Source organism: Pelodiscus sinensis, chromosome 2 (genome assembly GCF_049634645.1).
Source record: "Pelodiscus sinensis isolate JC-2024 chromosome 2, ASM4963464v1, whole genome shotgun sequence".
NCBI lineage: Eukaryota > Metazoa > Chordata > Testudines > Trionychidae > Pelodiscus > Pelodiscus sinensis.
The window spans coordinates 75,697,724-75,722,288 of NC_134712.1; the positions used below are offsets into that span (position 1 = coordinate 75,697,724).

Sequence of the window (24,565 nt, forward strand, 5' to 3'; positions counted from 1 at the left end):
TGTTCTCACTAATTAACCCAGTTCCTTACTCAATTATATATACACACATGCAGAGGTTGTTAATCTCTTCTGTGAATTTCCGGAGAGAGTTTCCTTGGAGTTAGGTGCTAATGTGCCTTTGAAAATCACCCACTGCTCAGTTTCAATTCTTAAGTATAGTTTATTTATAGCAACACACACTGCAACCACGCCACTCTTTGTGATGCTTACAGCAGTATTTATTAACCTCTTTTATATAATCTTCTATGGAACACACAGCTTAACAGGAAAAGAAAAGGAAATTAACACAGCAACAAAAAGAAGCTTACATATTTATTAAATTCTTTTCTTGTCCTTAGACAGTCCCATGTCATCATTTTCCCCCACCCCCAAGTCTTTGTTCTGTTTGGAGGTTTTTTCTTCTCAGCTTCCTAAAAGGATATCACTTTCAAGTGACTTCTTCTAGGGATGTTAACTAGCGATTAATTTACTAGTTGAGTAGTCGATGGAATTTCCGTCAACTAGTCGATAAGCATTTCCACGTTCTGCCTTTGAAATGTACAAGAACTCCAGCAGGGGCTCTTGTGCCTTTCAAAGTTGGAACGCCGCATGGAACCCAGGGCCAGTGGGACTTCCTCTTTGAAATGCACAATAGCCCCTGCTGGGGCTCTTGTGCATTTGAAAGCGGAAGCGCCCGCATGGAACCTGGAGTCAGCTGGGGAGTCCCCAGCTGATCTCGGGCTCCAGGTGGCGCTGCCGCTTTCGAATGCCCGTGGAGCCTGAGCATTTCAAAGTGGCTTGGAGCCCAGGATCAGCGGGGGACTATCCTGTCGACTATCCGATAAGCATTTGCTTACCGGATAGTTGACTAGTTCTTAACATCCCTAACTCCTACTATATGTAAGTTGTACTTCTGAGGCTCCTCTGTAGGATTCAGCATATCCTGCTCCAATAGAGTATTCATGTCTGTCTCATACACTGCAGCATTCATTCCAGCTGTTGTATTCTCAACTGTTGTATTCTCAGTTTCTGAGTTAACCAAGTTGAAATGCTGTCCTCTTCTTGTAGCTCCTTTGTGTATCCTTGAGGATAACTTTGAGCTTGGTTCTGGGTCTCAAATGGAGACAGAACTGAATAGCGTCAATACCAAGGTTATGGTCATCTCTGTCCTTTCCCCTGATTTGATGGAATCAAACTAGCTCACCAGTTATAAAAAGTTTCCCCATATGATCTTCCATCATATTATTTAATACTCTGATATTTTATCAAAGGGTCTTCAAATACATACATATACATATAAATATACATATACATATACATATACATATACATATACATATAGTAACTCAAGTGACCCATAGTCCTTTGTTCCATAGATTTAGGGTCCTCAGCTGATGATCAAACAATGAGGAGTCATGAGGTACTATTACAACTCTTGATTTCTCTCTTCACTGGGCTTTTGGAAATATTGAAATCATCAGGTATTGTTAGGCAGACATCTTAGGCAAGAACAAGAACATCAGTAACAATGCTGTCAATTGGAGATGCCCCCTCCCAGATGATAGTCCTCTCACTGCCTTAGCAAAGACTCCTTTGGACAAAAGCACCATATTTTACATTGTTGTTTCTGTGTTTTATCAAATAAAATGCCTTCAGAGATTGGAAAAGGATTTTTTTTAGCCCCACAGTATCCAGGTGTGTTTCCCGATTTCCTATACAAAATTGCCTCTTTTAAATTCTAGATTTTTCCATTCTGAGCAAAAGCATATGCTGTCTCTGTATTGAGAGAACACTATATTCCACAATGGTTGTGATTTTCTTCTATTGAAACATTCCATTGTTTCACCATCATTCACTGTGAAACCTAAATGCAACTTGAACTTACAATCATTCACTGCTTCAGGACTCTCTTGCTCTTGGACTGCACCACTCGCTTAAATCCTTCCCATTCTTGGGCAAGAATTTGCCCTTAATCTCTAAATATATGCATCTATCTAAGATGAAAAAGTTCTTTTTTTAAGCATGGATAAGACCAAACTGGGACTGCTAAATGCCTTTTTGTAATTCTTTAAATACCAAATTGCACTCCGCTGAGCACTAAAATGTTCACTGAATTATGTACAATGGTTTTACACTGGCAAATGTAGAAATAAGAGCAGAGCCCTTTAAGACTCCTAACATATATGAGAGTTTGAAGGAGTATGGAGTTGGCCGATTCCCCAATGACCTTTTTGGAAATTCCTTTCTCACTGATCATATTGCAAGGTAAGTTACGGCTTCTTGAAACTGCTTGCATATCTGTAGGCTCAGTTTCAAAATGGTATTCACAAGCTTTATACCATCCCATACTCCCTTTATAAGTAATTTAAAAGTCTCGGGTGCAGAGCAGATGCTAAAGAGGCAGCACTACTTTGTCTTTGAAAAAGATCCCCAAAACTGCCAGTTTTCAAAGACCTCAGTTAAGAACAGTTGTGGAAAATGAAACCAGTTACCTCGTGAATCATCAACTTGTGGCGAATGTTAGAAATCCTTTAAAGGTGACTTCATTGTTTTCCTGTATAAACCTCACAAACTCCAGTGCTGTTAGGAGAAATGTTTAAAATATGGGCCTCCATTTTTGCACCCTTTGCACTTGCTGTATCACCTCCCCAAGCACACTAATCCAGTGGTTCCCCAACTGGCTTGCAAGTGGCATGGTGCACACGTTTACTCCTCACATGAATGGTATGTATGGGCAAGATCATGTTGCATGAAGAATGCCATTTTTTTCTAGAGCAAAATGGCATCCTGTACCCAACATGACCTTGCACATAATGACATCCTTCCTGTTGCCAGGGGTCATAGGAAGTAATAAAAAGCTGAAAATGCAAGCAGAAAGTTTGGAAACTGCTGCGCTAGTGCAGTCAGCCCATTCCCTGATAAAACCATTTTAAGCACTATGCTGACAAGTCTTGCTCTGAGCTGCTCTAAAACAAACCGTGCTTAAAGAGACTTTAGTGGCTTATCAATGTGTCTACACTTAGGACTCTCAACATGACTAATACTGTAAATGGGCCTAAGACTTAAAGCCAGCAGGGTGCATTAATCTCTTTGTGTACAGCTGTTCTGAATCTCACAACAGAGATATTCTTAATTCTATGGACTTACTGGAGCCCTGGTGTTTAAGCGGATCTGCTGTTAACTAGCTTATCAGTCTAAAAGCATATATTGCTCTCCTCCAAACTCAGTAGTAAATTGCACACATCTGGGACTGGCTGTAAACCTGTTCTGCGGGCTTCTGTCCCCAAGTAGAGCTGATTGTGCCAAATGTATTTTTCATACCGCTACCACTTTTTCCACAATAGTAATATTTTAAGTAAATGGGGCCAGCTGTGCTAAAATATGCTTTAACTTTTCATTCTTTTAATGTTGACAGGATTCCAAGCTCCAGCTCCCAGAAGACCTTGCCATGGCACCAAAAAATTGTGCTGCTGCTAATCTCAGCAAACGACAGACAAGTGTAATCAATAGTAGACATTCACGGGAGAAAGCTAGGCCTCTCATTGAGGTAGCCAGCTCATTGGTGAGACAATTATCTGAACAGCAGAAGATGACTAAATCCTTTTTAAACCAGCTTAAACAAGTGAATTTACCACCAGCAGTGCGCCCTTTAAATAAGAGTTTAATCATAGATGGCAGATGGAAAACCACAGATGAAGCTCAAGAGAAACGCAGATCTTTTCTTTATGACTTCTGTAAAAAATACAATCGTGAGAACCAGCTCAGAACCCATCTACTGCATATGGTATCCAGAATATATGTGGAGGACAGACACAAAATCTTGTACTGTGAAGTGCCTAAAGCAGGCTGTTCCAATTGGAAAAGGATTCTGATGGTGCTCAATGGACTTGCTTCTTCAGCATACAGTATTAGCCATGATGCCGTACACTATGGAAAGCATCTGAAGAAATTGGACAGTTATGACTTAAAAGGGATACAGACACGTTTAAATACCTACACTAAAACTATATTTGTACGTGACCCCATGGAAAGACTGGTGTCTGCATTCAGGGATAAATTTGAACACCCAAACAGCTACTACCACCCAGTGTTTGGAAAGGCTATTATTAAGAAATACAGACTTAATGCACAGGAGGAGGCACTGAAAACAGGATCAGGTGTTAAGTTCAAAGAATTCATTCAGTATTTATTAGACTCCCACCGCCCAGTAGGAATGGACATTCACTGGGATCAGATCAGCAAACTCTGCTATCCCTGCTTCATCAACTATGATTTCATAGGAAAATTTGAAACTCTGGAGGAAGATGCCAATTACTTTTTGCAATTGATAGGTGCCCCAGCACAGTTGAAGTTTCCTAATTTCAAAGACAGACATTCCTCTGATGAAAGAACAACTATGGAAGTTGTGAGACAGTACTTAAAGGAGCTGTCCAGGACAGACACACAGCTGACCTATGATTTTTATTACTTGGATTATTTAATGTTTAATTACACAACACCAGTTGTGTAGCTCTGAATGATTTTTAAATTCTATCAGACATTTAACATTTTGGCCTCAAGCCAGCAACTGTAATGTTACCTTAAAGCTCTGAGTGGACAGAGTTGTAACTGCTACGTGGAATTGGCTTGACTTAGTGGAGATTTTATGAATGAAAGTGACACCAATTGACACAATTATAGGAGAAGAGCACAAAAAGACCTGTAAACGATCTACATTGCACTGAAACGATGGGGGAAAACTGCTATTGAGTAATGGATTCTATTGTGGCAGCAGTAATCTGGCCAGCTGTTTCATTAGCTCTGCTAATGTTCTTGTGATGATTTGAAAAACATTCAAAATAGCACAGATTTGCGTGTGTGTCTGTATAGGAATAATATGTCAAGCTTTTTGAATTTTTATTAAGATGCCACGACTGAAAAATATTATTGGTAAATTCTATAAGATATATGTAATGTTATCAGTGGCAGTGATGTACCCATTTATCACCTACTGCCTCTCTTGGCATTTTAATTTTTAAATAGTGTACATCATATGAAGGATTTCTATGAGCAAAACCCTGAACCTGGTGGCCATCCTAAGTATCTGGCAGAACAATACAGTGGTTGCTGTGGAACATCTGTGGAGGTTTTCTATGGCAGCAATGTCAGTGCATGGCTATTGCCCCCCATCACAGGCAGTGAAAGATCCTGTTGCATGGGCACCCATTATTTTAGGATCGTTGGTAACCATGATCACAGTTAAATAGGGATTACTATATTGCAACAGCTGCTTCTGACAGAATGGTTGCCATGGGTTGTGAGCTGTGTTCTGGTATCTTTTCTCTCCTTTGCTGAGTTTGGGCCATCAAGCAGCAAACCTCAGAAAGATGGAGGATGCTGCTTTCTGAAGTGACAGGATAGGAAATGGCCACTGTAATCCCTGAGGCAGATTTATGGAATGTGAGTACAAAATCCCATTATCCTGGTTATAACGGTATAGAACCTGAGGGCAGGAGGGTGGAATACCCTATTTGTGACAGATGTAATGAAGACAAGTATATCTTGAGACTACTGTATCTAACTTATAACTATTATCTCTATTTCCATGAGCCAGGTATGTCTGGTTGGGGAGGATTTTCAAGCTCCACAAGTAACTAAAACGATTAGGAAGTGATTAATGTAAAAATCCCAAGGCTGGGTTATGGAGATATCCAGCTCTTTGAGGCTTCAGTTTCCTGGGGGAAAGGGGTATTGATTTGTTTTACCTGGTTTTAGGAGGCTGACAAAGGGTTTGGGGGGTATAGCAGACTCAAGAGCCACCTTTAAGATTTAATAAATGGATGTGACCTTTTGTTCAAGGGAGCACCCAATCCCACTGAAAGTCTGGAAAACTGGAACGTGCCAGGGTCCATAGGACAGATGGGGAGTCCGATCTTGGATTTGCTTTGTGTTTTCATTTTTAGCTTTAAATAAATGTACCTTGCTTTGGAAAAGCTGTGTGGTCATTGCTAATAACAGTTGTCTAGTTCTTAATTGTTCTAAAGTGCAGAGGCTGCACGTTTGTCAGACCTACTAGGGAAAATCACAGGAAGTGCCAAAGGGACTACAGGCTAAAACCTCAGGTCAGAATGGAGTGGGACATGGGTCTCTGCCCAGAGAGAAGTAAAGACTTAGAGGCCTGGGACCTGAGCAGATCATGGAGACGTGGGGTTGAACATGCAGTTATCCAGAAATTCTTACACACTCATCTGTGATGCAATCAGTTGCTTCTGAAGCATTATGGTATAGATGCTTGGAATGTTCCAGAAGGTGGGAACCCTCCTCAAAAACTCGGGAAAAGTCTCCATAAAATCTCTGCTAAACCTATGAGAGCAAAACCCAACCTTATTTTTTATTTTTTGTAGTTTTGAAATAGTTGCTTCCAGTCTCGGGATACGAGGAATTGTAGAATGAGGAGAACCTTCTATAGAACTCTGTGGTTAGTGACTCTCCATTCTTCATTATCAGAATGACTGCTTCCAAGGTTCCTTCCCCAAATAACTGTATGGCTCTAATATTGCCAAAGGCACAGTTGCCGAGGGACAGGCAGGGAGGTAGGAGAGCATTTCCCCATCACAAACCTAGTCTGAGGAGTAGGGGCACTGAAGTGCCGTTTTCTAATCTCAACTCTCAGCCTGTGGTAGAAAAGAGGAAAGGGGGGGAGGCCAGTTCTAACCCCATAAGTGCTGCTGTCCAGGAGGCCTATCGTACAGCTGATGATCACAGGTTAGCAAATCGCTCAAAGCTGAGAGCAGTGAAAGTTCCAAACTGACCCATTAGAGGGAAGAGTTTAGCGTCCTCCCTGCTAGCTGCACTTGTAGCAAGGGGATGGAAGAGTCCGCTTCCCCCAAAACTGGACCATGGGCACCTTTCAGTTCTTCTCCCAGTGAGGTAGGAAGGGAATAGGCACCCTACATTGAAGAGACTGTACACAAAGGTTTGTGGGAGAGAAAAGAGAGTGGGAAAGAAACATGGAGAGAGGACACTGCGGGATAAGGAACATAAAGGCATACAATGTTCCAGGCATGTACGCACAGGGAAATATGGCAGGATTGTGTGTGCACACATTGATGCCTATGAAGTATGGCTATATATTTTAGTGTACAAATATAGGACATTGTGGGTCTTTTGAAGGAAAGTACTTGGTACATCTCTGGAGCCATCTTATGGGAAAAAATTACTTCACTGATTTTTCCCCCCCTTTTTCTCCCTCTTGTGACTCCAAATGTTTTTGGTGTTTGCTGCTGTGGATCCAGCAAGCCAATGAAACTGTATGGGTGAGTAAAGTCATGTGTATGATTAAATATTACAGGGATCAGGGATTATGTGTGTTGAAATATTTTCCCTCAGATACAATTGCTGGCCTTTCTTCAAGGGTGTCTTGAGTATTCACACTTGTAGGATTTGGCACCTTTTCCATATTGCTGTGTCCAGTGGGGGCACACAAGTGTTTTCATGTGAAGATGATCTCTTTAAGGGTATGCACTCCCAACCACCTCTGTTCCTTGACTGCTTCCAGGAGAGCTAGAAACTGTTACCTTTCTAATATCCTTAGTGAACAGAACCATCGCAGCCCCCTTTTTATTTAGTGCAAGAACCATCCCCAGCTTCCCTCCAGGTCCGTTCAGCTCTCATTTGAGCCACCAAAAGCGTATTAAAGACAGGCCCACTGCTCTGCTCTTAGGTTCTTTCTAAAACCATTCTTTCTACAAAGGGGCCTCCTCTGTCCTTGGATTAACCTTGTAAATGACCAGACTCATAGGGCATGTCTTCACGATGCGGAAGATTGACACTGCCATGGTTGACCTTCTGGGAGTTCAATTTAGCAGATTTAGTATAGACCTGCTAAATTGGACTCAGAGGGCACCCCCATCGGGATGTAAGGAGTAAGGGTATGTCTACACTACAAAGTTAGTTCGAACTAACGGACGTTAGTTCGAACTAACTTTAATAGGTGCTACACTAGCGCTCCGCTAGTTCGAATTTGAATCGAACTAGCGGAGCGCTTAGTTCGAACTAGGTAAACCTCATTTTACGAGGACTAACGCCTAGTTCGAACTAGCTAGTTCGAACTAAGGGCTGTGTAGCCCTTTAGTTCGAACTAGTGGGAGGCTAGCCCTCCCCAGGTTTCCCTGGTGGCCACTCTGGCCAACACCAGGGAAACTCTATGCCCCCCTCCCAGCCCCGGACCCCTTAAAGGGGCACGGGCTGGCTACGGTGCCCGTGCCAGGTGCAAGCCTGCCAGCACCCAGCTAGCAGACCCTGCACCTGGCACGGCACAGAGCCACCCACCCGATGCCCCCCAGCCCACCCCCTCTTGCCGGGACCAGGCTGGCGGCTCCCGGGAGCTTGCCCTGGACCGCAAGAGGCGGGCACCTTCCTGGGCTAGTGCGGACATCGTGGACCTCGTCCACGATCTCCGCACTAGGCACAGGAAAGTGGCCGTCTAGGGCAGGAGAGCTGCCAGCCTGGCCACCCAGGACCAGGTGTGCATGAAAATCAAGGGGGTCCACTGAGACCCCCGACACTGAGCCCTGAGCTTACAATGGCCGTACTGGGTCAGACCAAAGGTCCATCTAGCCCAGTAGCCTGTCTGCCGACAGCGGCCAACCCTAGGGACCCTGGAGGGGATGGACCGAAGACAATGACCAAGCCATTTGTCTCGTGCCATCCCTCTCCAGCCTTCCACAAACTTTGGGCAGGGACACCACTCCTACCCTCTGGCTAATAGGACTCCATTGACCCAACCTCCATGACTTGATCTCACTTCCCTTTCAACTCTGTTCTAGTTGTAGCCTTCACAGCCTCCTGCAGCAAGGAGTTCCACAGGTTAACTATTTGCTTTGTCAAGAACAACAACTTTCTCTTACTAGTTTCAAGCCTGCTACCCATTCCTTTCCTTTGGTGTCCTCTAGTCCTTCTTTATGGGAACTCAGGAAGAACTTTTCTGAATGCACACTCTCCACCCAACCCCTGCTTTTAGAGACCTCTATCCTGTCCCCCCTCCGTCTCCTCTTTTCTAAGCTGAACAGTCCCAGTCTCTGTAGCCTTTCTTCATCTGGGACCTGTTCCCAACCCCTGATCATGTTAGTTGCCCTCCCCTCTCCCAGCCTTTCTCTTCCCCTCTCCCACCTCCTTTTCCCAGTCTCCCCCAGTTTTTTTCAATAAAGACAGAGTCAATGTTGGAAGAAACGTTATCTTTATTTTGTACATCAATAAGAAGGGGGGCTAGGGAAGGGTAAGTGGAAGGAGGTGAGGGAGGAATGGGGTACGAGCCCCCAATGGGGAGGACTGGGCTGGCTCTGTGGGCTTCTGAGGGTGGAAGCTCTCCTGCAGCCCCCCAATTACTCCCTCTCCCCAGATGGCAGCCTGCGGCAAGTGCAGCCGGGCTGATGGCCGAGTGGTGTGATGTGCCCAGTGTGGGCACTCAGGGCACTCCAAGCCAGAACTTCTTTGCAAGCGGGGCACCCCTGAGAACTGTGTGTCCGGGGTGGGGGTCGGGACCCTTTAAGCGCAGCCCTCGGCTAGCCTGAGACAGCATCTCCATGCTCTAAGTCCTCCTTTTATGCCCTGCCAGCACTGCTTCCGGCCATCCTTAAGCCCTGTTCAGAGTCCACTCAATGTGGACTTACTAGTTCGAACTAGCAAAACGCTAGTTCGAACTAGTTTTTAGTTCTAGATGCGTTAGTTCGAACTAGCTTAGTTCGAATTAACTAATTCGAACTAAGTTAGTTCGAACTAACTTTGTAGTGTAGACATACCCTAAGGGATGCTGACGGGACACTGTGTGAATGGCATGGAAGCACAGGGAGCTGGGGGCTGTTTGTAGGAGCGCATGGGGCAGCTTTGCGAGCCGTGGAGGAGGCTTCGTGAGCTGCACTTTCAGGGGTGAAGAGCCGCATGTGGCTCGCGAGCCCCAGGTTGGCCACCCCTGATTTAAAATATGTGAATTCCAGCTATATAATTAATGTAGCAGGAGTTGCGTATCTGAATTCGACCTCCACTGTAGTGAGACCAGGCCATAGGGTCTCTCTTTTGAGCCTCTTAGAGGAAGTGTTTTAGAGCATCTGCCTATAAAGGTAGTTTTCCTTATAGACATCAACTCTTCAGGAAGGGCAAGTGCACTCCACCCACTCCTGGCCACACCACATTGCACTATGGCTCATAGGGACAAGGTGACCGTGAGGTCACACCCTAATTTTATACTCACAGTGATATCAGACTCCACCTTGTCCAATATATCTGCCTTCTAGAGCTCTCTGTACCCCTGCTTCCACTCCCAGGAAACACGTCTGCACTAGGGATGTAAGCGACTAGTCAACTATCGGATAAGCAAAAGCTAGTTGCTTCACCCCTTCCTGACACTCTCAGAAAGAGGTTGCAAGCAGGGGGGAGAACTGGAAGGGGCTCTTGTACATTTCAAAGTGGAAGTGCCGCATGGAGCCCGGGGCTGGCCCCAGGCTCCAAGCAGTGTTTCAGTCTTTGAAATGCATAAAAGCCCCTGCTGGGGCTCTTGTACATTTCAAAGGCGGAACACTGGACTTCTGCCTTTGAAAGGTTAGCAACAGCTGGGCGGACTTTTGCTACATTCTGAAGCGGAAGTGCCCTTATCGACTAATTGAATAGTTGATGGAAATTCCATCGACTATTTGTTTAGTTGATTAATTTTAACAGCCCTAGTCTGCACATTCTAGATGCTAAAATTACACTGCTTTTACCTGAAAAAAATCAAACCCTTCAAAAAAATCCAAGACTATTCATCAAAAAAGGTACCAGGGAAAACCTGTTTCCAAGAGAGGCTGTCCCACTGAATAAAAAGACATGCAGCATTGCATTACACCTCACCCATCTTCCATTCAAGGGCACTGCTTGCTACTTTCCCATGAGTACGTATGCTCGCAGACCCTCAAAAAAGAATGGAAGGTTCCTCACAAGGAACTTTTGGTCTTCAAGTATTGCCTTGTGCAGACTTACTGGCTAAGTCATGCGAAAACTATTAGCTGCTTTGGCTTCATTAGGATTTTACTTCATTGGATAATGCAAATATACTTTTTTCCCTTGTGAAGGCAAGACTCAATTCTGGTATTTCACTGTCCTGATGAGTGTTCACTTGTAATTCAAATGATCTAAATTGAATTCCTGTGAAGTGCTGTTTTGATCTATTCCAGGTTGATAAAGATTTTAAATTACAGATGAGCCAGTACTGACGACTATGAAACCCTTATATGACACCTATCATGCTGGTGATATGGAACAGCCAGCATGGATTTGTAAAGAATAAATCATGTCAAACCAATCTGATAACTTTCTCTGATAGGATAACAAGTCTTGTGGATAAGGGAGAAGCAGTGGATGTGGTATACCTAGACTTTAGTGAGGCGTTTGATACGGTCTCGCATAATATTCTTATCAATAAACTAGGCAAATACAACTTAGATGGGGTAACTATAAGTTGGGTGCATAACTGGCTGGATAATTGTACTCAGAGAGTAGTTCTTAATGGTTCACAATCCTGCTGGAAAGGTATAACAAGTGGGATTCCGCAGGGGTCTGTTTTGGGACCAGCTCTGTTCAATATCTTCATCAATGATTTAGATACTGGCATAGAAAGTATGCTTATTAAGTTTGCAGATGATACCAAGCTGCGAGGGGTTGCGACTGCTCTAGAGGATAGGGTCATAATTCAAAATGATCTGGATAAATTGGAGAAATGGTCTGAGGTAAACAGGATGAAGTTTAATAAAGACAAATGTAAAATGCTCCACTTAGGAAGAAACAATCAGTTTCACACATACAGAATGGGAAGCGACTGGGAAGGAGTACGGCAGAAAGGGATCTAGGGGTTATAGTGGACCTCAAGATGAATATGAGTCAGCAGTGTGATGCTGTTGCAAAAAAAGTGAACATGATTCTGGGATGCATTAACAGGTGTGTTGTGAGCTAGACACGAGAAGTCATTCTTCTGCTCTACTCTGCGCTGGTTAGGCCTCAGTTGGAGTATTGTGTCCAGTTCTGGGCACTGCATTTCAAGAAAGATGTGGAGAAATTGGAGAGGGTCCAGAGAAAAGCAACAAGAATGATTAAAGGTCTAGAGAACATGACCTATGAAGGAAGACTGAAAGAATTGGGTTTGTTTAGTTTAGAAAAGAGAAGACTGAGGGGGGACGATAGCCGTTTTCAGGTATCTAAAAGGGTGTCATAAGAAGGAGGGAGAAAACTTGTTCATCTTGGCCTCTGAGGGTAGAACAAGAAGCAATGGGCTTAAACTGCAGCAAGGGAGGTTTAGGTTGGACCTTAGGAAAAAGTTCCTAACTGTCAGGGTAGTTAAACACTGGAATAAATTGCCCAGGGAGGTTGTGGAATCCCCATCTCTAGAGATATTTGAGAGTAGGTTAGATAAATGTCTATCAGGGATGGTCTAGACAGTATTTGGTCCTGCAATGGGGGCAGGAGACTGGACTCGATGACCTCTCGAAGTCCCTTCCAGTCCTAGTATTCTATGATTCTATGATTCTTAGCTTCTTATTTACTTTTTTGGGAGGGAGGGGAGTGGTTTCTGTAGGCATGTCTACAGCAATTTTAACTCTCACATAACAATGATTTTGTGTATTAATGATTCTTACAGATTTTGTGTTTCCACTATGCATGAAAAAGAGAGGGTTTTGATTCCACTAATAACATAGAAAGGCCAATGATGTGTTTGAGTTTTGTGAGAAATGATTTAATAAGTATAGACAGAATGATAAACTACCAAGTCTTTGAATGAGAGCCAAACCTTAAACTTGTTCCCACTGAATTCAGTGATTAAAAACTCCCATTGTCCTCAGCAGTGCAAGTTTGGAGCACTTTCAAAAATAAATATTTATATTTCTGTCGGACCCCAAGCAGCATGGTCTAAACAGCATGAAAAGATTTCACCAACTAATACTTCTGGTTGCCAACTTTCTAACCAAACAAAATCAAACACCCTTGCCAAAGTCCTTCTCCCAGACCCCACCCTGCTCACTTCAGTCCCTCTCCGCACCCCCCTTACTCACTCTGCAATCTCATTTTCACTGGGCTGGGGAGGGTCCCTTTTCAACTAGGTGTTTGGCTGAAGATCAGAAACATAGCCATCCTATTGAGTTAAAACACTGTGTGAATCAAAGGAGAGATGGTGAACTTGTGCTAATGAGAACAAAAATTAACAAAGAGCATTGATTAACAGACATTTGTAGATGCAAATCACCTCTGTGGATTTTGCAAGTCTAACACATTTTGCATATACAATTTGCAGTGGGAGAGTACAAGCTAAGTGTGTGCACAAAACCATAGTTGCTTAATACACTGTTATTCAGTAGCACTTGTGAAAGCAATTCAACTTCAGTGTATGTCAACGTCAGATGTCTTAGGTCCTAACTGCATTTAATTATTATTATTTTTTTAATCTAACCCTGCCTGTTGTAAGGAAAAGGCTCTCCCCGTCCTCTTTAGCCACCTGTGGGATTAAGATGATCTCAGTAGCAGACTCTACATTGTATTTTGCCTCATTAACCACATTTTGAAACTCACCATGCTGCTTTGCCAGGAATTAAGTTTCATGATTTAAAATTAACATAAGAGTTTAGTATAATTGAATTGGGACTGTGATATTTGACTTGTGGGATTACAATAGATAAAGGACTAATTTTCAGATAACCTCTATTTTTTAAAAGTAAACTGTAAAAGGTCACAGGGAGTTGGAGCTGTAAATCAGCTGATGTTCACAAAGATCAGTAAGTGATATCATAAAATTGAAGGTTATCCATTATATTCTATGTAAAACCCCACAAGTGTTTGTTTGTACTCAGTCATATGACATGCTTTTAGTTGAGGGACAAAAAATGCACATTGTAGTATAGTACGTAATAGTATCTTTAGACCTACTATGGCTCAACTGCAATAAGTAATACAGGCAGTCCCCGGGTTACGTACAAGATAGGGACTGTAGGTTTGTTCTTAAGTTGAATCTGTATGTAAGTCGGAACTGGCGTCCAGATTCAGCCGCTGCTGAAACTGACCGCCAGTTCTGACTTACATACAGATTCAACTTAAGAACCCCAAGCTTCCCCAAGTCAGCTGCTGCTGAAACTGATCAGCGCTGATTCCAGGAAGTCTGGGGCAGAGCAACTCTGCCTCGGGCTTCCTGTAGTCAGCGCTGGTCAGTTTCAGCAGCGGCTGACTTGGGGACGCCTGGGGCAGAGCAGCTGGGGTGCTGCTGGGTTGCTCCAGTAGCACCGCTCCTCGGCGCTACTGGACCAGCCCAGCAGCACCCCAGCTGCTCTGCCCCAGGCGTCCTGATTCAGCCACTGCTGAAACTGACCAGCAGCGGCTGAATCAGGACCTGGGGCAGAGCAGCTGGGGTGCTGCCGGGTTGGTCCAGTAGTGCCCAGAGCGGGCGCTGCAGGACCAATCTACAGCGCCCCAGCTGCTCTGCTCCAGGGTCCAAAACAAAAGCCTGGTCTGCTGGGGGGGGGGGGCACACTAGCCGCCCCCCCCCCCCCCCAGCAGACCAGGGACACGGGGAGCAGAGCCGCAGCGGCAGCGGGGTGCCGTGCCTCTGAGGCTTTGCTCTGGCAAAGTCTCAGAGGCGCGGGACCCCCCCATGGCTGCGGCTTGAGTCCCGGTGCCTGTGGTCTGCTGGGGACGGTCTCCAGCAGACCAGGGGCACCGGAGCAGCTTACGAACGGGGCTTTCTCGCCCCGGAGCTCGCAGGTAGCAATCCGCTACCTCGACCTCCGGGGCGAGAAAGCCCCATTCGTAAGTGCGGATCCGACATAAGTCGGGGACTGCCTGTACCTACCTTAAGCAGCTGCACTAGGGTATCCATGTCTTCCAGTGCAGTATTTGTTTGACCTTTTAAGCTTACTTCACTATGTAACTAATGTACAGGTTTTGCCGGTAGTTTTGAATGTCCTTTGTTGTGAGGATCTCAAAATGCTTTTCAGACATAAGTCAGCTATTCAACAGAGAAGTTGTATAGCTTGGCAGAAGCATTTTAGTGAGTCAGAAGTGTCAGAATGCTGGTGTTCCAATGTTCATTCTGTGCGAATCACTAGACTGCACCGCTCCTGGAACAAACAGCTAACATTTATTTTAGCCAAAATGAGGGAAGTAAAAATTTCCTACTCTTCCTTTTTAAGAGCATCAGCATTCATTGTTCAAATCAAATTAATATACACTGGAAACTATGGCCAATTAAAAAAAAACACTTTTTTTAATTTACTTGTGTTACACCAAAACACTCACTGGAAGAATTTCCCCCAAAAGACCAAACTTACTGGAGATATTGAGGCCCGATATATTAGCGTTACATGACTGCTTCTAACTTGGAGATCACCAATTTAATTTTAAATGTAGTGAAAATTATAAAATTGTACATTTACAGATTTGGAGAGGAAATTATCTTAGTAGAACTGTGTGTGTGTGTGTGTGTGTGTGTGTGTGTGTGTGTAAACTTATGAAAAAAAATTGGCAATCAAAAAGTAAGAGAAAAGCTACTTGAGAATGTATTAGAGTTAAAATCCAGTGATTTAGACTTTTGAATTAGGCTTGTTACAAATGAACAAGTAAAAACTCATATGATTTGTTAATTTAAGGATATTTACTTTGCATACTTGATATCTGCTGTCAATAATTTGTGTTTATAAAGCTTTAACTTTTTCAGTCTGTTTATGGTCATATAATTAACTGCCCTCCCACCCCCATAATTTCCCACAACTATGAGTTCCATGATTTTGCATTATGTACAAAACAGTACATCAGACTTCTGTTTTTTGCCTTTGAATTGCATTGGGCGTTTGTACCCAGGATATTCAAACTTGCTTTATATCTTAGTCTGAAGGTGTCAAAGAAAACTGATGACTTTTCAGTTATGTCCAAATAATTCACTGAATTCTTTCAGCTTCATTTTGTGCAGTTGGCAGACTCCAGAATCAGAGCTTCTGTTTCAGCTCTGTGTCAAAACATTGAGAATTATTAAGGTTTCACTAAGCACTGACGTGACATAAAATTAAGAGCCAAATTGTCTGACCTGGAGGAACCATTACATTGCTCCAGCTCTTAAAGCCAACGTAAAGAGGTTGGGATATGAGAGACAATCTTGTCTTAATTTTTATTATGATCATTAGGCAAATTCATTTCATTTCAATATAATATTCCAAGATAAAATGATTCTCAGCTGCACTGTTCAACAGACCAAAGCACAGGTTTGAGTGCAATAAACTCGAGTATTGAAACCCACCCATGTAGCTGCACTCATTAGAGACTGCTGGAAAACTGCAGAACATATTGAAATATAATCCTGGATTATTTTCATCCTTAGAAAGTGGTTACAGTATTGATTAGAAAAAAGAAAGAGAAAATCCCACTTCAGCTACTGTAACTTCATCGCTCCCTTTTCTCTTTGCATTTTCATCTACTTGAACTCTTATATCGTTTTATATGCACAAATGTAAATGCCAATTTGTCTTCCAGTTTCCCCATCAAACACACACGTCTTCCACAAAGCCTTGCTTTTGGTGCTGCTCGCTGCCCAGGATCTGCTGTGCTGCACATTGGAAACATCATCCAGTACAGAGTTTGTTTCAGCACTGTGTGTCATACCTAGGGCCCAGATTTACAAAGGTATGTAGACAAATAAGGATGCATTCACAAAAGTGCCTGGCTGAGTTTCACTAAATACCCCCGATAGGGTAGGCACCTAACACCCATTGCACACAGGAGTCAGGGCCCACCTCCTCAAATGTATTTAGGCACATAACCCAATCACATATTTAGTAAAATCCAGTGAGCACCTATCTGCATTTTTCAACACCTAAATAACTTTGTAAATATGGTGCAAGGTCCCCATTCTTCAGTGTTTCTAGTATAGCTGCACAGATCCACTCACCTACTGTTACGAGCAGAGCAGCTCTGGGGTCTTTGACTGTAAACTGCTAGAGAAAGAGACCAGGAGTTCTTCCATATTTTCACAGTACCCAGCACACTAAAGGACTAATATATTTTTTAAAAAAAACCTCAGGTTTTCCTCCCACTCAAATTGTGCCTTGCTGCTATCAAGTCACAAATGACTGACTCTCCTCACCCTAAGTGAACAGGAGCTATTCTTAAAAAGATGCCTATGTCTATATACCTACTGTAACTGCAGTCAAATAAATTGGACTTGGCCAATTAGTCTTGGTATTCTGAGCATATGTGACAAAAGCATTTAAGTTTGTCTTTATGCTAAGGTGCATACCAGCATATCTAGAGGCATCCAGGAGATCCTCCTCCTGATTTAAAGTTCCTCATACCATACGCAAGCCTTTTGAAGGCCCCAACAATGTACATGTTTGGTGCATATGTTTTTACTATTCATTCATGTTCATTCAAAAGACATGACCCAGTGGTCAGTGGAAGTGAGCTGTCTTTATGGAATTCATATGGATGCTCACAAAATATTAAAACCACTTCTGTAAGTCTCCATCTTCTCCCTTCCTCCTCTTCCTTTTTGCATCTTGTTTCCCAAGCAGTTCCTTTTTTGTCAGCATTCTTCTGCTCTACCATCTTTCCCTCTTCCCCACCCAGCTAATTCAGATCCTTATTCAAAACGGCTTGGAGATCAGAACTTTCAGATGTCCGTTTGAAGAAGGTGCTGTAGCAAATAAGAGAAATGCATTAGGCCAGTGGTTCCCTACCTTTTTAAACTGTGGATCAGCAAACCCATACCCAAAATTTTGGTGGACTGGAAATACTTTATTTGCATATTTGTATATTCATTATATAAATAATGAATATACAAATAAAACCTATCAGCCAACCTGCTCATCCCATCTTGTCACTGCACGTTCCTCTACCTCCATACCCAGAACCCTCTGACCCCGTCCAGCCATCCATAATACTCTATGTCTCTATTATTAAACCTACCAAACCTGCCCCCGAGACAGAAGCATGAGCTGCGCAGCACCTGGCTCCATAATCATTGACCCAATGCAACCCACCCCCTCTTGCCCTTTGATGTCTAAACCCTGCTCTCCCCCCTTGACTCCTAGCTACAACCCAGCCCCTTGCTCCCCAGTGCCTAACACCCCATGCCCTTTGACCCTTTAACCAGACTTGTACAGCCCATGCCAATACCCTCTTGCCCCGCCCCCCAAGGAGCATGGCCATTACTGCCACATGGGCAGGGGAAGCAGCTGTTGGTGGCACATGCACTCCCTCCTCCTTCACACCCTCTCCCTCCCCAAGCACTTCTTACGCACCCATGGGTAGAGCCCCAGCCAGGCCACCATCTTACCTGGGTGGGAGGATGAAGGAGGGAAGGAGGTGCCTCATGCTCCCCCTCCTCCTATTGCCACCTTAGTTCCAGTGCTGCTACCAAGCAAAATCAGCCACCATGGCTGCCAGAGATGAAGACAGCTTTGTTTTAAGGATTAAGAGGAAATGCAAGGGGAAAAAAATTGGATGGGAGGGGGGGAAGAAAAAGAGGCAGTGGGTAGATAGGTAGTATATGAATTGCAAGTTTGCTCTGTTTGACTACATAGACTCATAGACTTTAAGGTCAGAAGGGACCATTATGATCATCTAGTCTGACCCCCTGCACAGTGCAGGCCACAAAATCTCACCCACCCCTCCTAGAATAATCCTCTCACCTATATCTCAGATATTGAAGCCTTCAAATACTTTGAAGACCCCAAGATGCAGAGAATCCTCTAGCTGTGATCTGTACCCCATGCTACAGAGGAAGGCGAAAAACCTCCAGGGCCTCTGCCAATCTACCCTGGAGGAAAATTCCTTCCTGACCCCAAATATGGCGATCAACTAAACCCTGAGCATGTGGGCAAGACTCATCAGCCAGACACCCAGAAAGTTCTCTATAGTAACTCCTATCATCCCTCCATTGACCTATTTCCCACTGATAATGAATGGTCAATTGGTTACCAAGATCATGTTATCTCATCAAACCATCCCTTTCATAAACCCATCTAGTTTAAACCAGATAGATCTTTTGCCCCCACTATTTCCCTTGGAAGGCCGTTCCAGAACCTCACTCCTCTAATGGTTAGAAACCTTCGTCTAATCTCAAGTCTAAACTTCCTACTAGCAGCTTGTATCCATTTGTTCTTGTGTCCACATTGGTATTAAACTTAAATAATTCCTCTCCCTCCCTGGTATTTATCCCTCTAATATATTTAAAAAGTGCAATCATGTCCCCCCTCAGCCTTCTTTTGGTTAAAGTAAACAAGCCAAGCTCCTTGAGTCTCCTTTCATAAGACAGGTTTTCCATTCCTCGGATCATCCTAGTGGCCCTTATTTGTACCTGTTCCAGTTTGAATTCATCCTTCTTAAACATGGGAGACCAGAACTGCACACAGTATTCCAAATGGGGTCTCACCAATGCCTTGTATAATGGCACTAATGCCTCCTTATCCCTACTGGAAATACTTCGCCTAATACATCCCAAGATCGTATTAGCCTTTTTCACGGCCATGTCACAATGGCGGCTCATAGTCATTCTATAATCAACCAGGACTCCGAGGTCCTTCTCCTCCTCCGTTACTTCCAACTGATGTGTCCCCAGCTTATAACTAAAATTCTTGTTATTAATCCCTAAATGCATAACCTTACACTTCTCACTATTAAATTTCATCCTATTGCTATCACTCCAATTTACAAGATCATCCAGATCTTCCTGTATGATATCCCGATCTCTTTCTGAATTGGCAATAGCTCCCAACTTTGTGTCATCCGCAAATTTTATTAGGACACTTCCACTTTTGGTGCCAAGATCAGCAATAAAAAGATTAAATAAAATTGGCCCCAAAACTGATCCCTGAGGAACTCCGCTAGTAACATTCCTCCAACCTGACAGTTCACCTTTCATCATGACCCGCTGTAGTCTCCCCTTTAACCAGTTGCTTATCCACCTCTCAGCTTTCATATTAATCCCTATCTTTTCCAATATAACCAATAATTCTCCATGTGGTACTGTATCAAATGCCTTACTAAAGTCGAAGTAGATTAGATCTACTGCATTTCCTTTATCTAAAAAATCTGTTACTTTCTCAAAAAAGGAAATCAGGTTGGTTTGGCACGATCTACCTTTTGTAAAACCATGTTGTAATTTGTCCCAATTGCCATTAGCCTCAATGTCTCTAACTACTTTCTCCTTCAAAATTTTTTCCAGGATCTTACATACTACAGATGCCAAACTAACAGGCCTATAGTTACCCGGGTCGCTTTTTTTCCCTTTCTTAAAAATCGGAACTATATTAGCAATTCTCCAGTCAAATGGTACAATCCCTGAGTTTAGAGATTTATTAAAAAATTTTGCTAATGGACTTGCAAGTTCATGTGCCAGTTCCTTTAATATTCTTGGATGAAGATTATCTGGGCCCCCCGATTTACTCCCATTAAGCTGTTCAAGTTTGGCTTTTACCTCGGATATGGTAATATCTACCTCCTTATCCTTAGTCCCATTTGTTAACTTACCATTATCCCTAAGCTCTTCATTAGCCTCATTAAAGACTGAAGCAAAGTATATGTTCAAATATTGGGCCATTCCTAGATTATCCTTAACCTCCACTCCATCCTTAGTAATTAGCGGTCCTACTTCTTCTTTTTTTGTTTTTTTCCTATTTATATGGCTATAAAACCTTTTACTATTGGTTTTAATTCCCTTTGCAAGGTCCAACTCTACCTGACTTTTAGCCTTTCTCACTTTATCCCTACATGCTCTAACCTCAATAAGGTAGCTTTCTTTACTGATCCCTCCCATTTTCCACTCCTTATATGCTTTCTGCTTTTTCTTAATCACCTCTCTGAGGTGCTTGCTCATCCAGCTTGGTCTAACAAACCTGCCTATAATTTTTTTCTCTTTTCTAGGGATACAGGCTTCTGACAGCTTCTACACTGCAGCGCTATTTCAGGATACCAGAGGTATTCCGAAATAGATATTCTGCGTCTTTTGAGTATGCCAGTTATTTCGAAATATAACAGACTCACTCTTCTGATGTCCCTGTAAACCACATTGCACGAGGGTTAAGGGATGTTTTGGAATAGCAATTTATTTCAAAATAAGTGCTGTGTAGACAGCACTAAATTTTAAAATAAGCTATTTCGAAATTGACTCGAAATAAGCTATGCAATTTTCGTACCTCAAATTGCATAGCTTATTTCGAGCTACGGGTGCCATGTAGATGCACCCTTAGTGGCCTGTTTTAGTTGTTCAGGTTGAAATGATATAGAGGAAGTATAGGGGCCAATTCTCGGGATGTATGAAGTGTGTAGTCATAACTAACGGCCTGGTCACTCTGGTCATCTTCTATCTACAGGCAGCAGCTGTCCCCTTTTCTGTTGACTTTTGCCATTTTTCTAAAAAGAATGATGAAGGGATAGATAAGGTAGCAGAGAGCCCCCAGCAAGAGCAAGGGAGGCTCAATTGCAACCGGAGGAGATGACGCATTTTAGGGAACTGGCGCATCTCCAATCAACATGTCATAGGATTGTCTCTGGGAAGCAATCTCTGCTCTCAGGGAGGGTGAGGTTAATGACTCGTACAAGCTCCCTTGTATGAGAGGCAGCAGGGCAAAACAGCAACGTTTCTAAAAGGAGACAAAATTAGTCCTTCTCCCACCTACTGTTAATACAAACTTCTCTCACCAATCTTCTCCACCGCTCTCTTCAAACTGAGCTACAATGTGAACAGACCTTTCAGTACATACAAACACCATGGACTTAATGGAAACTTTAGGTGGGCAAAGGAAGACAGGATCAGCCCCATGGTTTGTTTCCCATCCTGTCTTAATTTTTGTAATGAACAGAATATAAGGCCGAAATTTAGGTGTCTTAGTTTCCTAAATCCGCACCTAAAAGAGGTGGCCTGTTTTCACAAATGCTGAGAATTCCCTGCTGCCATTGAAATCAGTAGGTGGTGCTCAGTGCCTTGGAAAATCAGCCCACTTCAACTGAATTTTGGAGCCTGAATTTAGGCATTCAGCTTTTAAAGTGTTGACAAAGTTGTTTCAACCATCTAAATGCAACCACTATTTCTTTCCTCATTTTTTTTTATGGCAGGACGTAGAAACATTCTACAAGGCAATGTTTAAGTTTACTGTGTCACACCTCTTCCTTTATTAGCAAGATGATTTAAAAAGTGAGAAACTTTCATGACACACCAAGAGTTTTTCCTTATCATTTTCAGAACGTATTTCTTTGAGCATAGATGCATTCCTTTAATTTATTCTAACTTGCCAAAGGAAAACAAGCTGTCCCAGTGACCACTTTTTAGGCTAGACACTGCAGTTATTCTCTCTTAGTCAGAATGGTTGCAAAGCTGTACACTTGCTGAATGAGAGAAGCAGGGTATTTGTCATGTAAACGCTACAGTTTTGGGGTTTTCTATTGCTATTATGCTTTGCCCCTAGTTTTGGCTTGGTAACAAAACCACAGCGATTGGACAGTTACAGAATAGTAACTGTTTTCACAGAACCTTACAATTGTCAGTGTTCCCAAACCTCTGAAATGCTCCCGGCCTTTCAATATCATCCACATAAAAGGAAGTAATGTAGAAAAGGGCTCTGTTCTTTTAACCAGAACATTCCAGTGCCCACAGGACACTTTCCATTGAAATGCTTTAAAAGTCTCCAATACCTCTTGTAATTCTAAATCTCTGAATTGTCCCCAAGGGCTTAGATTCTCTTCACTTTTTCTATGTGGCTTAAATTCTTCAGTTTCCAAGCAAATTACACTTGCCTGAAAGTCAAGTGTTTGTTTTTCCCCATTGTTCTATTGCAGTCTTCTCACTTAAATGATGACTAAAATTTAACTTGTTTTCCACTGAAACTGGGTCTCAAACTTATAAATTCTCTCCTCTGTGAACCCTCCCAAAAATGCACACTGTAAAGGGGACTGGATTCTGTTCAGTGCCAGTAAAGAACAATTACCCTATAGTAATTTTGGTTCCATAAGATGTTGTAACCAGTGGGTACATTGTAGGTTAGCAAGAGCCTAACACAGAAAAGTCTGGAGGTTATTTGACTAGCAACCTCGGTGTCCATTAGGGCCATGTAACTGCCATGTGCCATCTCAAGTTCCCATATATACTATATATTTGAATCTATTTGTTTAAGAACTCCGCCTAAATGATGAGCATTAGGACCACCAAAGTTGGTACACAGCTTCCTATTATTGTAACTTAAAGCAACAGAAGAGTTTGGTGGTGCCAGGAAAATGGGATGTGCCTGGAATGGGATTGCTTCTCATAAAACCAAACAGAAGAGAGACAGAATCATCAGGCAGGTGAAAAGGGCTAGCTGGGGGCACCCACACACACACACCGTTCAGGACTTCCCCATCCCCAAACCTCCCATCCCCACCCTCTCATTAACCCTTTAGGAAGGCCAGAGAGGGCTGAAGCTTCCCGTCCAGATTCATATGGGGGACATTGGTGCTGTTCCCCTTTGTCAGGGAGCAGGAGGAAAGTGCACAGTTTGAAGCATTCCTCACTCTAGCTGGGGAGCACAGAGGGCAGACTAAGGGTGTGTCTAGACTACAGGTTTTTTTTTAAAAAAGTAACCTTTTTTCAAAAAAACTTCATCTGCGTCTAGGCTGCAGCCGCGTTCTTTTGAAAGTAAATTGAAAGAACGCAGCAGTTTTTTCAATCATGGTAAACCTCATTTTATGAGGAATAACGCCTTTTTTCGAAAGTACTCTTTCAAAAAAAGGCACTATTGAATGCAAACTGCTTTTTCAAAAGAGCAGCTCGCTTTTTTGAAAAATCTGCTTGTAGTCTAGATGCTTTCTTTCAAAAGAGGCTTGTAGTCTAGACGTACCCTAACTGTACACTTTGCTCTCACTCCCTGACACGGACAGGAAGGGAACGAGCAAACAGCTCTGGTATGAATGGGGCCCCCCGCCAAAAGCCCCCTACTAACCCTCCAACCCTAACTCTTGCACCCCCACACATCCAGCCCCTTGTCTGAGCCCCTCCTTATAGACCTGAGCAACGCCAGGTAAATGTGTTAGCAAGCACATAGAGATCCACATGGACATGTACTTGAATAATAGGCATATCGGAGCTATGTGAGAGAACTCATTCCATTAAGTGTGGATTATTCCCTGCCTAACTCCTCCCAATGGGCCCGATTCTACAGTGAGTGTCACATCTGCTTAGTTCAGTGCAAGAGGGTGCTATCAGGCAGCCAGTTACAGCTATCAGATTTTCTTCATTGTCCTGGCACAAGGCACAGATTAGAACAGCCATTGGCTGTGATCCCCCTAGGAACTGCCAACCAGCTGAAAAGATCTGCAGCTCATCAGAGCAGCCCCTCCCCCTCCCTGCCACCCACCCTTCCTCTCCTCTGAAATGCCCTTTGCCAGAGATTGTGGGCAGAGGAAGGCATGTGAATCCGCTCTGCTGGGCTTCATGCTGTGAGTCTCCTCAGTGGGGAAGCTGCGGCCAGTAGCTGCTTCCATTGCACTGCCTGTGTGCAGAAAGAGAGGAGTGGGGGGAGCAGGAGTCTGGTTCTCTTAAGTCAGCAAATTGTGTGTCACAGCTGGACCCAGTGTG

The 24,565-nt window shown here is 43.3% G+C and overlaps 1 protein-coding gene and 1 long non-coding RNA gene across 14 annotated transcripts in view; one reads left to right on the plus strand and one right to left on the minus strand.

Moving 5' to 3' along the window:
- Positions 1-7,884, plus strand: part of CHST9 (carbohydrate sulfotransferase 9) — a 304,138-nt gene extending 296,254 nt beyond the window's left edge. For all 13 annotated transcript variants that reach the window (XM_075920800.1, XM_075920798.1, XM_075920796.1 and 10 more), the window contains one exon: positions 3,395-7,884. In XM_075920800.1, the coding sequence (XP_075776915.1) occupies positions 3,395-4,489 (1,095 nt within the window). In that variant the 3' untranslated portion in view covers positions 4,490-7,884. The remainder of the gene's footprint in view (positions 1-3,394) is intronic.
- Positions 1-24,565, minus strand: part of LOC102445906 (uncharacterized) — a 298,763-nt gene that overhangs the window by 154,653 nt on the left and 119,545 nt on the right. The gene's annotated exons all lie outside the window — the stretch shown is intronic.